Source organism: Simochromis diagramma, unplaced genomic scaffold (genome assembly GCF_900408965.1).
Source record: "Simochromis diagramma unplaced genomic scaffold, fSimDia1.1 OVJJ01000602.1, whole genome shotgun sequence".
Taxonomy (NCBI): Eukaryota; Metazoa; Chordata; class Actinopteri; order Cichliformes; family Cichlidae; genus Simochromis; species Simochromis diagramma.
The window spans coordinates 11,004,899-11,020,273 of NW_024387040.1; the positions used below are offsets into that span (position 1 = coordinate 11,004,899).

The window sequence follows — 15,375 nt, forward strand, 5'->3', positions numbered from 1 at the left end:
ATTAGCATAATATGAAAGGGGTCAATCATGGTGCCAATTCTTATCATTTCGTTCACTGTGACCAGTCTTGCTTTTAGGGAGGTAGCTGTATTGATCAGAGGCGCTATATCATATCAAACAACTAGCTATGAAAACAGTGAAGATTGAAGTTGCTAAAAAAGACATATTTTACCCAGTAGAGACCAAAACAAGAATTAAAACCAGTGAATTGTAATGTTATTGTCATTTCCATGTGAAAACAAGAACAAGTCATTGTTCAAAACCTTGCCATATCAACTCAAGAAGTGAGGTCAGTATTTACAGCTTCTTTCTGTTGCCCCCATGTGGCCAAAAATCTCATTGCAACCTTTTCCAAATACTTCCACTCTTATCTATTCATTTCAACTCAATTCTATTTTATTCATTTTGTTTTTTAAATCAAATCACAAAGCAGTCAAGGCACTCAAGGCACTTTATAAAACCCCTACAATATTACAATGACAAAACAACAATCACACAACCTTCTTTGGGCAAGGACTTGGTGACAGTGGGAAGAAAAAACTCCTTTTTAATAGGAAGAAACCTTTGGCAGAACCAGGCTCGTGGAGGGGCAGCAATCTCCTGCCATCGGCTGAGATGGCTGGGAGCTACCCAACTTCATCATAGGTGGTGAAAGCCATCACTCAGGCCAGTATTTCTATCATGTCATCTTCACCTTGAAAATCTAATCTGCCAGGTTATTTATGTCAACACAGCCAAGTGCCGATTTGTTTACCAGCCTCACTTGTGCTCTTACCTCACCCCAGATTTATTGACCAACTAACTCAGTCAGAGGTTGCCACCGAGACAAGCAATCATGCTCGTACACCCGTGACCTCTGATGTCAAGTTGCTACAGCGGGATGCAGCAGCAGCAGCATACTGATAACGGCTCTCTGCTTGCAGGTGGAGGCAAAAAATCTATAATTCATTTTCAGCTGCCCTTCTGATAGAAATGACGGTGTGAGGCCAAGAAATAGAGTTTGTACATTATTAGCTGATGAAATCGCACAGACGCCAAACAACATAATGCAGTCCACAGAAACAGCAAAACCCAGCTTGATACGACTTGACAAAAATATCACTGTATTCTTTCACTGCAGAACGTTTGTAAAATAAGTAACGGACCGGTGTGTTTGCCTTAGTGGCATGTAGCAATGAGATTGCAATTGCAGCTAACTGATTCTCTCCAGGTGTGTACCTAGGTTGCCAGTAATACCTCTTTACCACCGATGTTCTGCCAGTTCCTAATCTAGAATCAATTTCATGTTTTTCCCACCTATAAATATCTGGTGCTGGTGCCAACACAGCATCAGAACCACTATGGGTTTCCAGAAGTTGAGCAATAATTTCCACTCAGTAACATTAGGTTATAAATTCTAATGGCACTATAACTGGCTTCACACCAGCAACACATTAAAAAACAAACAAAACATGAAAAGCCATCTCTAGAGCAGGGGTGTCAAACTCAGTCTTATGAAGAGTGGCAGCTGGAAGCTGAGATCACATTCAGGGTCACGCATGAAATCACTGAGACGTTTTAATATATCAAAAGCATACGTAATGCTACCAGTTCATTTTTATAAGTATAGTTTGGTCCATATGAAAGTCAAATCAATAGAAGTCAACAAGTTGTCATGCTAATATAAATTTAATCAAGTACTGGTAGGAGTTAGAAGTTACTGAAATACCTGCAAGCACACATGGGAATACAGTATATAAGGGGGGAAATTGAGTTTGTAGTTCAAACAAACTTAAAAGTTAATATTTGGTTTGGTAACCTTTATTCTCCAACACAGCCTGAACTCTTTTAAGGCGAGCTTTTCTGTAATTTCTTGAAGTAATCTTCAGGAATAGTTCTTTGGGATTTTTGAAGGACAATCCAAAATTCTTTTAATGTTGGCTGCCTTTTGTTCTGTTCTGTCAAGATGATCCCACACTGCTTCAATGATGGTGAGGTCCAAGCTCCAAAGCAAAAACTTTGAAAGACGTTCAGAAACCCTGGAGTACTGCTCAAGACCATTTTACAAACAGTTACAAGAAAGTCTGGCTGCCTAGAACCAAAACATCAAGAAATAATCAGAAAAGTCTCCAGATTCTTCCACAGTACTGTATTTCTTAAAAGTTTGAAAATTAAAACTAAAGGACTATAGGGAATGCGAGTTTTGATAATGTATATCACTCTCACCTTCCAACGTGAGATAAAATAAAACTTTCGAATTGGATTTTTCAGTTTTTCATCTAATTTGATATAAGATATAAAAATGTTTTTCAAGGGCAGCAAAAGCCCAAATATTCTTATTGTTAGGTCATTCTAAACGAATAAAAACACATAGGCCTTACTCGCACTGGAGCACTAAATTTGGCAGGTCACATTTTATATAAGAACCACTCGTACCGAAACTCAGAGGCGAGCATTTCCATCTTCACAAATAGAAGTCACAGTGATCTCCTCTGTGTCTTCATTTGTGCTAAATGAGACACCAAAACATGTCAAAGGGGGTTGAAACCTTGAACTACAAAGAAAAACAAAAATCAAAGAGGGTAGGATGAAATTCATGTAGTTGGGAGAATTCTTTTGAAAAGTTTATTGAAAAATGACTACAAGGCACACAAAGAGTTTTAAAGAGAATCGGTTAATGAAAAGATGAGTCATCTGACATATCAACACTTTATTTTGTTTCATTTAACTTATTGTTCGTGCCATATATAACATTACAGTTTGAATCTCATTTTCTGAGAATCAATAATGACAATAACGTGTATTCAAAGTCTAAAAGATATTAATAAAATACACCAAGGTGCATAATCTGAAAGAACATTACAATTGACAGTGTTCAAGTCAATAATTGGATTTGATTTCTTTGTGCACATAATACGCAAAAACCTTGAGTTGCACATGAGATTTCACTCCCATATCAATGCAGCAGGTTCTTGGCAGCTCATCTGTAGTCCTCATTTCAAAGAGAAATGACAAAATGCTGTGAGAGCATATTCAGTCCATCATCTTTGTTCGTGGTAATCACTTATTTTTATACCATTATAGCTGAGAGAAGAGTTGAGCGGCATTGTCGATATTTACAGATTCCTTTGGTGGCTCTCTGACAACCTAAGAAATTTAAAAGTATATATGTTGATAGAAATAGAATTGTTTTAAAAACACAGGTAAAAGAATGTTAAAAGTCCATGATTTCCTCCTTTACCTGTATTTGTTTCTTTGGTTCAGGAGCGACTGACTTTGAAATGCTCTTAACATCCCTCTGGACTTCTGTGAAGATTTGATTTAGACTCTCCACTTTCTCCTTTTTCACTGTATTGATCTGTGATACCGCAATCATGTTAGAGCAGATGCAACAAACACCACGAACAAGGGAGGATACATAATACATGTACAAAAACAAAACCCAATAAGCCAAAGAAAACAAAACTGGGAGTAAGAGATGAAAGAGATCTTACATGTTTGAGTGTTGTTGTGACGGGTTTCGCTTTGGTCTTGTTCTTCAAGTGCTTGTTTGCCACTTGAAAGACGTTCTTCTGTTTTTTCCCCTTTTGTTTATTCTTTGCCATTTCACCTGTGGAAAGAACGGCAATCAGCATGGATGCATTTGTGGAAATTATTTACTTTCTCTACCATGTTATTCCTCCAGTGATTCCCTGTGTTTGTCTGGCAGTCTCTGCGCTGATCACACACTCACAGATCCATAGCTTGCTCCTGATTCTAGACGTGCCTAGAAAGCCACCTGATTATCAACACCTCTTTTTACCCCAAAAAGCTCAGTTATGGCCATGGGCCTTAAAACAGTGGTCAAAAAGGTGTAGATGATATCAGGAAATGCTGTAAGTCAAATGAAAACGCACTAATTCAGTCAAGTTTTATAGTGTTATAACTTTTTATATTAACATTTTCCTGCACAACCTGCTCAAAGAACAAAAAAAGCCCTCTCAGTACACAGAGGGCTGATGTTGGAGTTTGATTTATAAACTACATAAATTCACAAATTCTTCCTGCCCAGTGAAGGTGACACACACAACTGCAGATTCTACAAGAGGCATAATAAGCAATAAACACGGCACAACTGAAATCTGCAAAAGGTAAAGACAACAGCAAAAGTATAACCTCCAGGGGGGAAAATATATTGCTTTGTCATTTACATTTTTTTTTTTTATTTTAACCTTATTTGGGGACAATGATTTCGCCCAGTTTAACTGGTGAGTCTGTACATGCAGATTTCATGGTCTGGTGAAAAATGGAATCAAAGTGGATAAGGAGTCATAATGTGGCTGAAGAGCTGGGTGGAAAAAAAAACAAGCATATCTGTAGCTAAAGGCCTTTGCTGATATTATATGTGTTTTATTTATTTGTTGTTTTTTCTTTTTCTTTTCTGGTAGCATATTTAGCCTTCATTTTTGACAGGACAGTAGAGTAGGGCGGTGGTATCGACTTGAGCATGGGCCCCCACAGTAGCATTTCAGCATTTGTATCACCTGCTCAAACCATCTCTTCATATATTCAGACTCTGGGAGGCAGCCAGAATACCTGAAGTAAACCTGCAGGCACATGCTAAGGAGAGGGGAACCAGCTTTATGCTGTGAGGCTACAGAGCTAACCACTACATTACCCAGTCACTCCAACCTCATCCTTTTTATTGCCTGCACTTCTGGATATACAGCTTATCTGGGTTTGAGTCACGGGGGCAGCAATCTAAGCAGAGAAGCCCAAGCCACCTCTTCCAGCTCATTCTAGGGGGACACCTAGTCCCTCCCAAGCCAGGTGACAGCTACAGCCTCCACAGTGAGTCCTGGGTCTCCCCCATGTCCAAAACATCTCGCCTAGGAGGCATCCAGGAGGTATCCAAGTCAGATGCCGGAATGACTTTAATGAAGCTATTATCTGGGTCTCTGGTGGAAATATGGAACTTTTCATGCTGTAAGTATGTAAAATCTTTATCTTGTGTACATGGGCACAAACTAGCACGTCTGAGACCAGCCAGGGAAAAAACAAAGATCTTGCTCAGGAAGATAAAAACGCTTCCATTTAGCTGGGCTCGGGACTGGCACTGGGAGTGCACTAGTCTGTGACCTGTGGTAACGTTATAGGAATTTCCAAAGAAACTGTAAAGCTTAAAGACTAAAATTTATCATCAGTTTGTTGCATTTACACGGAAGGACAGCAAATAGACAACGTGAGAGGGAGACATTGTAAATACCTGATACACATACAGCAGTGCATAGAAAACAGTTAAGACAAACAGCCAAGAAGAATACCATCAGGAATATAATAATAATAATAACAATAATAATAACAATAATAATATGTATTACGGTCTTTAACGACATGTAATAATATTTCAGGCAAACTGAAATCCAGTGCGGTAACCAGCTAGTTAGCTGAGTGCCTCACATGTTAGCCTGTGTTATAGTAAACATAACGACGATGAAACTAAGCGACTTATTTGAGGCTACTTATGTTGGTATAACAGTTCGTAAGTGTACGGCTGTAAGATGTTTATACGCCACTTACCGAACTTCCTCGAAGAGTGGCGTTAAAATCCTCGTGCTACTTGAAAACACCACCGTGCCTTCTTGGTGACGTCATTTGCCTGCGACAGAAACGTAACGTTAACGCCCCTGTCACCTGTTTCGAGAGAGTAGCTGACTTTCTTTCTAGGACAAATGAGATAAACGATTATTTAATTTCTTTATATTGTACTGTGAATTAGATAACTAATTCACAGAAACTAAACTTATATATTTATACTCACACCACCATAACTTGTTTTTGCCTGAGATGCATTTCTTCTTTTTTGCTCGCTTTTAGGAACTCCACAGCAGAATATCGGCATCCCCCGTCACACCAACCCACTGCATGTTCTACATGTCTTCTCTAAGATCTTCCTCTTTTCCTCCTGCTGGTAGCTCCATCTTTCAATATATCCGTATTCTGATTTAAAAAAAAAAAAAAAAAACATCCCAGCCTTGCTTTTTTTTTTACCTAATCTGTCCCTCTGGTGTACTCATTTCCCATTCTGGTCATTCCCAATGAAACTTTTAACATCTCAATTTCCGCCTCCTGTCTTTTTGTTAGTCCCGCCATCTCCAAACCATACATCATAGCAGGTCTCACTACCATCTTGTAAATCTTCCCTTCACTCTTGGTGCTATACTGCTGTCACAAATCACCCCTGACCCTCGTCTCCAACCGTTTCATCCCGCCTGCACTCCCTTCTTCACGTCTCTTGTGCAGTGACCATTTTTTATTTTGGTTTGTGCAGTCTATTATTATGTCCTCTTGCACAGTCCAGTTTTCGTTTTTTCCTTTGGACCAGTTCATACGCACCTGTTCATTATCGGTGAATACTGTCTCATTTGACTTTGATTTGTAGGCTAAATATTTATATGTATTATAGTCTGAAATAATAATAAAGCAAACTGGCCTTTAGTTTCTGTTTTGCGCCTTGATGAACTGCGCATATCAGATATATGTCCTATCATTTCTTGCTCCTGAGGCAGAAGGGGCGAGATAATCAGTGAAGCAGAGGTTAAGCCAGTCGCCCCAACCACTGAGCAAACTCATCAGTTCGTTTTAAAGCTTCACGGATCAGGTCCCTGTACCGGTAACACGTTGCTGTGCTGCCTGGGAAGCAACAGCAGGTGGCACCATAATACCACCGCAGCGCTTATCATTACCTGCATGTTTTTTGTTTTTTTGTTGTTGGGGTTTTTTTTTTTTTCTGAAAAACCTTATTATGTCATTGTACTCTGAGTTGCAACGGGAAAGCAAGCGTTTATTGAAGATTATGAAGGAAGACGTATTTGGAGGAAGACGTAACACCCCCCCCCCATCATCACTGACAGCCATCATGCAAATCATGCAGCAAATTGACCTATTAGTTTTTACTTTGTTTTTTTATGAAAATCTTACCAGACAAGCTCTAAAGTTCATATTCCAGACCCCCCACCCCCATTTCACACGCGATTTAACGATTGCTTTGTGCGTTTGCAGACATTTGTACTAACTGGTGTTTGCGACAACTTTTTGTGTAATTATTCGAAATCCATCTACCTCTCTATCGATATCTGGTGATTGTTTGCGCGTTACTGCCGCAATATCTCCACTGTCGTGACTGTAGCCCGTTTAACTGTCCGTCTGAATGTGTCACTGGGCTACGTGTCTTCTTCACTTCCTCACATGACAGACGCGTAAAATCCGTTAGATGAAAGGTGAGCACGCGCTCGTCGCGCTCGAGAGATAGGCTATTAAAGCTTCATCGCTGCTGGCCGATGAAACGTTTAAACCACCGCAGATTCAGTGAGAGAGAGAAAGACAGAGAGAGAGAGAGAGAGAGAGAGATCCATTGATCCGACGTGTTGCAGCGTTGCGGTGCATCTAAACTCCTCCCGGGCTGCCGGACGGACACGCCGCACACTGGGACCCTATATAAGCTTTGCAGCTGTCAGGTGGAGGACACTAGCTGCTCTGCACTGGGGGACGAGTCGCTTTAGCTTTAGGGGATTACAGCTCTGCCTGCACGCTCATACATCCAAACTGTCACCATGTCTTGGGGATACAAACCAAACAATGGTGAGCCGCTGATTGCACTATATATATATATATATATATATATATATATATATATATATATATATATATATATATTACCAGTCCTACCAGCAAGCGGGCTGCTAAATGAACGAAGGACAGTGCATTCACGGATCACTGCGGAGATTTTTTTTTTTTTTTTTTTTACATTGATTTATTTAGCCTACTATGCATATTTGGAGACGCACTCACACCTTCAGCTCCCAAATACACAAATAATTAAAATTTTAAAAGAATATATTTATAGATTGATATTAAATACAATGTTATTATTATTATGTAATTTCCAGGACCTCAGAAATGGGTTGAAAATTTCCCTATTGCCGATGGAGTCCGTCAGTCTCCTATTGACATCGTACCGGGCCAAGCATCATATGACGCGGCGCTGAAGCCGCTCACCCTGAAGTACGACCCGTCCACCTGCCTCGATATTCTCAACAACGGGCATTCCGTCCAAGTGACCTTCGCGGACGACACCGACAGCTCAAGTGAGTGTTAATACTACCCGCACTAATAAATTTACAACCGTCCAGGTACTGATTCAGATTTCTCGGAGAAAACACATTCTCTTACATTCATATTACTCACAGTAACCGAGAAGCTATAAGATTCTTGGATCCAGGTTTGCGGACAATAAAAATCAGGCTCCTGAGGATGATTTATACAATGCAGTCATCTCCACAGCTGCCACAGACTCAAGCTTTAGACTAGAAAGACATTAATACTGTGCTTATAATATAGATGCGCCCCAGATTCCTTAACACCACGCCATTAGCGATGGCACAGATTTTATGTTGTTTTTGAAAAATGAAATATGTCGTTTTTACAATGAATACATTTGCTTAAGGTGCAGAGGTCTCGTTGAAAAGGCAAGCACAAAGCGCGATTGAATTGGTAATCTAACCCTTGGTAAACCTTTCCCACGCCAGCTCTGCTAACAGTGAGGTCAAAAGCACAAAAAAAGGGAAGGTTACTCATACATGAGCTTTGTTAATTATTAATGTCCCCATGTGTGCACAGAAACAGTTACTATGAAATTAATGCTAATATCTTTCTCTTTCAGTAAAATATTATTTATTTGTTTATTTATTTTATGTGTGTTTCCATTCTGGTCATATTAAAACTTTTAAAAGATAAACAAAACATAAAAAAGGACATGTCCTCCACTTTTGTTTAGGATTCCTTAGGATTTCAGAGTGATGAGTGTTTTCTTTTGTTTTTCTTTAGTAGCTCTGATAGGGGATAATCGAGACTATGGTTGCATAATCAACTTAGTCACAGGGATAAAATCTCTACTGCTCACACAAAGTGGTTTCTTATGTTTTCTTAGAATCTTACTGTACCTGTTTTAGGCCCGGCACTTCTAAGAAAGGTGTCTGTGTAACACATTCATGTTATACTCCACTAATTCTTCATTTTTCATGTAGACACAGATTACTTTTTTATCATTCAAGACCAACAGCTGCCAAATAAATATCCTGTTTTGGGAGGCTCCATATGATGTTGCACCAGAAATAGAACAATATACAGGATTAATTGCTGCTGTTTGAACTACTTTGTATTCTTTAAATAGATACATTACACAACAGTGGAAAGAGGTCTGGTGTTTACAATACCTGGACATTACTTTGAACTGAATGTAGCGATATGTTCTAGCTGGGTTTACACAACAGGAACTGAGACTGCTTCCATGGAAGTGTGTCACAGTCACAGTGTCTACATGTGTGTATCACATCTTATTCCATTTCCTTTTGTTCGCAAATACAGCGCTTTTGAAGTGTTTTTCCTGCAGGTCAGATCTTTTTATGTCAGTGCTGAACAGTGAAGCACTTTTATCCACATTCTGCCATTTTTCTCTCTTTCTGCAGGTTTAACGGATGGACCAATCTCAGGGTTATACAGACTCAAGCAGTTTCATTTCCACTGGGGAGCTTCTGATAGCAAGGGCTCTGAACATACTGTGGCTGGGACCAAATATCCCGCTGAGGTAGGGAATCTCTGGATCATTATGATAATACCGAGATGGCTGATTAATGTTGATGTACAGCAACAAAGAGATCGGGGGGGGGGGGCAAATTAGAGGCCATTAAAATTTGTCAGTGGCAAATCTTGTCTAAAACAGAAATCTCATTGGTTGAATTATAAAGGATCAAAGGAGAAAGGCCGCCTGGGAGGAAAATATGAGCAATTAGGGAGCTGGCCTCTTTTCCCATCATGTTTGGCAGCATGTGTGGTTGCAATTTGATGTGTTTTGCCACAAATAGTTGCCTTTTCCTTATCTACTGTTTGCTCACCCAGCCATTGCTTAACCTCAGAGAAGCATATGATTGCACTCCCTAAACAGAACTTTAATTGCGTGCGGGGGGGGCATTTAGAGACTCCAGGCCTGTTAATCCATGATTTAGGTGGTTTGGTCAAATAGTATCCATGGACACTAGCTAGCTAGCTGGCTAATTAACCAAGCTATGCAGCGGAAGGAGGCTGTTGAAAAAAGTGAATCCCTTTATGGCAGAGTGACGTGATGTTTTTTGTATGTATCCGTGTTTGTTGGTGCAGAAATAAATAGTATAGATGTACTTTTTAATGATGTAACGCAAGAGTATTATTAGTTTACTACTTTCCTTGCAGACCTCTTGGGGTCACTGGACCTCATCTGGAGTATTATTGCCTCAATTTTCCCAACATCTGCTTTACGTTATCAAAAATAGAAATAATTAAACTATTGTTTCATCTACAGTTTAGGAATAAAGTTTCCTGTAAGGATTTTTTTTTTTTAATGTAAATATAATTTTATTTCTAGCTTCATCTGGTGCATTGGAACACCAAATATACAAGTTTCAGCGAGGCTGCTAGCAAGCCCGATGGACTCGCTGTGGTTGGAGTTTTCCTGAAGGTGAGCAGAAATGGTTAAAGTATCATTATATGCAGTATTACAATAAAACATGATAAACATTTAACCGCAGTGCATCATTTGTTCTTTTTCAGATTGGTGGTGAAAATCCAAATCTCCAGAAGCTTCTTGATGCCTTTGACACCATCAAGTCCAAAGTGTGTTTCTGTAAAAATAAGAGATTTTTTTTTTTTTTTTAGATTTGTTTCCTGATAGTTTTCTTACAATGTTCTTCTCTCCCTGTGTTTTTTAAAGGGCAAGCAGACCTCTTTTGAAAATTTCGACCCCTCTACTTTGCTCCCTGGTTGCCTAGACTACTGGACTTATGATGGCTCTCTGACCACACCCCCTCTGTATGAGAGCGTTACCTGGATTGTCTGCAAAGAACCAATCAGCACCAGCTCTGCACAGGTATGTTTGCTGCAAACAGAGCCCATTCAGCTACAGCAGAAGGATTGGCTTTATGCCCACGGTCTAGAATAGCTCTGTCTGCAAATCCTCTCTTGTACTACAATCTAAATAAAGGGCTTAATTGTTCAGATTAACTGTGGGGTGAAACAAGAAGAAGAAACCTCTGTAGCAGACAGAAATGCAATACAGCAGCACTTGGCCAACTGGGGCAATGAGTGAGAACAAGAGTTCACACAGATACTAGGCGCTTTACCACAGCATTATCAGTCACCATGTGGGCAGTCAACAGGAAATATTCATCCCGCAAATGCAGCACATTTTGTAGATGAAACACTGTGACTGTGTTGTGTTTGTAATTTCAGCTACCTAAACACATCTTACCTAGATTTATGCTTATTTGTAAAATTACAGCTGATGCTGTCACTGAAATGAGTATTTGCCTCTTAACCACCCATTCCTCTAAACGAACAGCCCCCCGGCTGCTTTGTCCCAGTGAATGGAGCCTCGAGTCCATGTGAAGGTTAAGTCTTCGTGGTCACGTGATTATTTCACGGTGGTGAGAATGTATCTCAGGGGTAAACATATGAGTTGTGTGGATATAACCTTCATATGAAGGGTTATATATAGCTGGTTCTGCAGATAATAACACAGAACTTATTATTTATCAGCTAATTATAAGAGGGTACACCCACCAGATGAAATGGTTTGTCTTAGTAGTGAAGAAACACACTGTGTTCATTATCCTATGTTAATAAATCAAAAGCAATCATATGTTACTATGATGAAGCCACTCACTTGTTGTTTTTTTTTAGTTTCATGTTCATACAAAATATTTTAGCCAAGAGCTGAGATTGATTATGCCCCTCTCACATATGTACTGCATGAAAGCTAATGCCTGTAGCTTTTAGCTTAGCTTAGACCAAGTATTGGCAATCGATTTTTCCAAGGGACCACTTGAGAAATTGGGACTGTTGTGAAGGGTTGAACCAAAAAGCTGAATTCAGTTCTGCTCAGTATTAGTTTAATCACTTTATAAGCTCATTTGTGCAGCCGTCCACAACTGTCCCAGTTTCTCATGTGGCCCTTTGGGAAAATGGCACAAGCAAGCCCAGGCTCCACCAGTCAAGCTGACCATTCAACCTTTTACACAATAGCCAAAATCACTTCTTTTTACCAAGGGGTGCAAAAGATGTATTTATATTCATGCATACTTTATATTTTATTCTGGTAGCCAATATTTATTTTGAAAGACATTACTGAAAACTGCTCTTTCTTTACACTGTGTTTTTGCTGGCTTGACTTGACCAGGTAGCAGCTAATATATGCTTAGTACAAAGACAAGATGCTGTAGCATTGACCCCTCTTTTATGAAAAACCCACCAAACATTTTAATTTTTAAGCATCTCATGTGCTCAAATGGGGAATTTGTGTTGTATGTGTTACCTCAGGCTTCTGCTCTATGCTAAGCCAAGCTGACAACAGCTGGCTGTAGCATCACATTTATACTTTCAAACATGGGAATGCTATAAAGTTTCTCATGTCATGTAACTAGGAGCAAGGAAGTAAATAAGCATATAAGAAATGTCAACAATAACATAACTGCAAAGCTCAGTTCCCCCGTGAAAAGCTCTCAGTGACTGAGCAGGGAGAAGCCAGTGTTTTGTGAGTGACAGTCACAGCAGGAATGATTAACGCTACGACCGTCGTCTCCTTTTTCACAGATGGCCAAATTCCGCACCCTGCTCTTCTCCGCTGATGGGGCGGCTCAGGACTGCATGGTGGACAACTACCGCCCACCCCAGCCACTCAAGGGTCGCACCGTCCGTGCTTCCTTCAAGTAGTAACCCCTCCCCCTCTTGTGACCTTTTCTGCCCTCTTGCCCTTTCCCTTCCCCTCCCCTTCAGCCTGACACCCAGGATTACCTCTCTTGTAGTAAGCCACGAAGCACACATATCTCTCTCCATCCAGTTTCAGAAGGATGTTAAATTTCTGTGGCCCATGGCTTTCCGTGCTTGACAGTCTAACTGTGAAATGGAGCACTAGAAGGATTTGCATCTCTGTTTCTATATGCAGAACAAGCAAGCATAATTGATTTTAAAGGACAAACATTTAACAGTGGTTGCAACATATTTACAAGGCTTCTGCATTTGCTCTTGCTGTTTTTTTAGAAGCATTACACAAGAATGTGCAGGTCTCTTTTTATTTTACCCTCAGAAAGCCACAAGGGTGAAAAATGAAGATGAATTACTATCGAAATGGTGCTCTTCCTCTAGCAGGAAGCAGAAAGAACAAGCTAGTTTCTGCATGGCAAAGGGAGGAAATGTGAGGAGCATGAGGTGCACATACAAGACCTGGCACACAGGACCGTGCTGCTCCTGGTCTGTCTGTAATCTCTGACAGACTGCCAGCCTCTGCATCACAGCGGCTTAGTGTGACGATGCAGCCTCCTCCATCACATCCTATTGACTCAGAAAAATCCCCCTCTGGCACAAATACACACACATCACTGGCGCAGTCTCTGCAGACATGATGCCCATAACTCTGACCTGCTTATCAATCTGAATTGCAGAACAGCATGCAGCAACAAAGGGCACGACAGCACAAAGCTGCTAGGGTCGGCTAAATTGAACACCATAGCAGTGATTTATTTCTCTGCTTTTACATCCAGCTCTGCGAGTCTTTCATGTCTGTGTCATCCCAAGATGTGTGAGTTTTTTGATCCTGAGAGCTTATGCAAAATGAGTCTTTACTGATTCCTAAATTTATATTTATAACCAAAAAGCCTGTTTCCTCTTGATGCCCTCATAACACCGCGATAGACAAATATAGTGCTTCTTTTAAAAATGAAATGAAATCCCCTTGTGTGTATTTTTCATTCTTTTTTTAAATTTTATTTCTTCAATTCTCATTGTGTAGAGTGCTAATGCTTAAAACGCACAGTAATGTTCGGTCGTCCTGTGGGCGATGTCACAGTGGCAAACGCACAACGCCAAGGAAGAAATTATCCTAAAGCCAAGAAAGAGGAGAACCTGCCAACAGACAAGACTATAGTGTCAGCCTGGGGGTCAAGCCCTGTGTAGGAGAACAATTAGCAATAGGGTATTTATTCTCAAAAGCCTCCTTTAGACCAGTGTACATTTCTGAAGCACTGCAGATGTTTGACTAAGCCAGAAAAGAGATGCCAGAAAGATTGTAATTACTGTAGGAAAACAAGCCTTATGCCAATAATTTGTAGGGCCTTCCTGGAAGTTTGTGCTATTGCCATTCTATTTTGGAAGTGGATATTTTAATAGTGAAATAAATGTATATTTACAACTTAAATGTGCTTTTTGATTTGTGTGTTTATTTATTTCATCATTATTAATGTTAATGTCTCTTCTTATTCACTCATGCAGCATAGGCTAGCAACATGACAGCTAATATCATAATTGTGAACATGCAGCTTTAGTGAACTTTGCTGTTTATACAAATGGAAAGCAATGTGTGACGGCAAAAACTGAGATTTAATCAAACTTCCTACATATATGCAATACACAATGTAAAGTGTGCAAGTGTTAATTTAAGTATTCTATCTAACACATCAAGCTTCAGGCTAAAATCCTACCTGAAGAAAAATCACCAAATTTATTCAGTAACAGCAGCAAAACTATGATCCCCCAAAAAAAGAACAGGGGTTTTCATGAACAGGAGACTCTTGAAAGACATTTGAAATACAAAATCATCAAACTACTGTTTACTCTCAGACCTACAAATTCTTCCCTGAAGATCTGCTAAAATCTGATATGCTATATTTTCCTACCTTTGTTCTGTTTTTACACCAGATACTGCCTGTTTTTTTAAATCAAGACTTAAAAACCCAACAAAGAACCACATCATACTAAATAATGAGAAATAAAGATATGTAGTCAGTCAAAGGTACACCCTCTTTACTTTTGAGGGTTTATGTATCATGACATAATAAAATGTCATTGGTCCTGTACCAGATGAGCTATAGTATATGATGTATGACACTGTGAATTTAGTGAACATTAAGCCAAAATGCAAATTGCTTCCACTGGAAATAAGAATTCTTAATTAAAAGAGTAAAGAGAAGTCAGCTGCTGCAAATCAAAAGCATCTGATTAACTTAATTAAATGGTTGGCAAATGTGAGCTCGTCGACAAAAGCAGACGTTTTGTCATTTTGCTGGTGTGAAGCATTCAGTTGTGTCAGCACAACGCCAAAGAGGAAAGACGTCTGCAATGATCTTACAGAAGCAGTTGCTGCTGCCTGTAAATCTGGGAAGGGTTACAAAGCCATTTCTAAACAATCTGAAATCCATCATTCTACAGTGAAAAAGTTTATTCACAAGTGAAAAGCATTCAAGACTGCAGTCAGCCTTCCCATCTGTGGACTCCCAGCAAATTCACACCAACCTGTGCAATGCTCAGAGAAATTAAATGTTAGGGTTATGACCC

The 15,375-nt window shown here is 39.8% G+C and overlaps 2 protein-coding genes across 2 annotated transcripts; one reads left to right on the plus strand and one right to left on the minus strand.

Moving 5' to 3' along the window:
• Positions 1-1,895: 1,895 nt before the first annotated feature.
• On the minus strand, positions 1,896-5,636 carry rbis (ribosomal biogenesis factor). Its single transcript, XM_040044035.1, has 4 exons — positions 5,539-5,636; positions 3,474-3,589; positions 3,221-3,337; positions 1,896-3,126 (listed from the first exon to the last, which is right to left on the minus strand). The coding sequence occupies exons 2-4, from the start codon at positions 3,582-3,584 to the stop codon at positions 3,058-3,060; spliced, it is 297 nt and encodes a 98-aa protein (XP_039899969.1). The 5' UTR covers positions 3,585-3,589; positions 5,539-5,636; the 3' UTR covers positions 1,896-3,057.
• Positions 5,637-7,297: 1,661 nt separating this feature from the next.
• On the plus strand, positions 7,298-14,239 carry LOC120741258 (carbonic anhydrase 1-like). Its single transcript, XM_040044034.1, has 7 exons — positions 7,298-7,599; positions 7,908-8,105; positions 9,486-9,604; positions 10,418-10,510; positions 10,603-10,665; positions 10,763-10,918; positions 12,640-14,239. Exons 1-7 carry the CDS (start codon positions 7,572-7,574, stop codon positions 12,757-12,759), a joined length of 777 nt encoding a protein of 258 aa, XP_039899968.1. The 5' UTR covers positions 7,298-7,571; the 3' UTR covers positions 12,760-14,239.
• Positions 14,240-15,375: the final 1,136 nt, after the last annotated feature.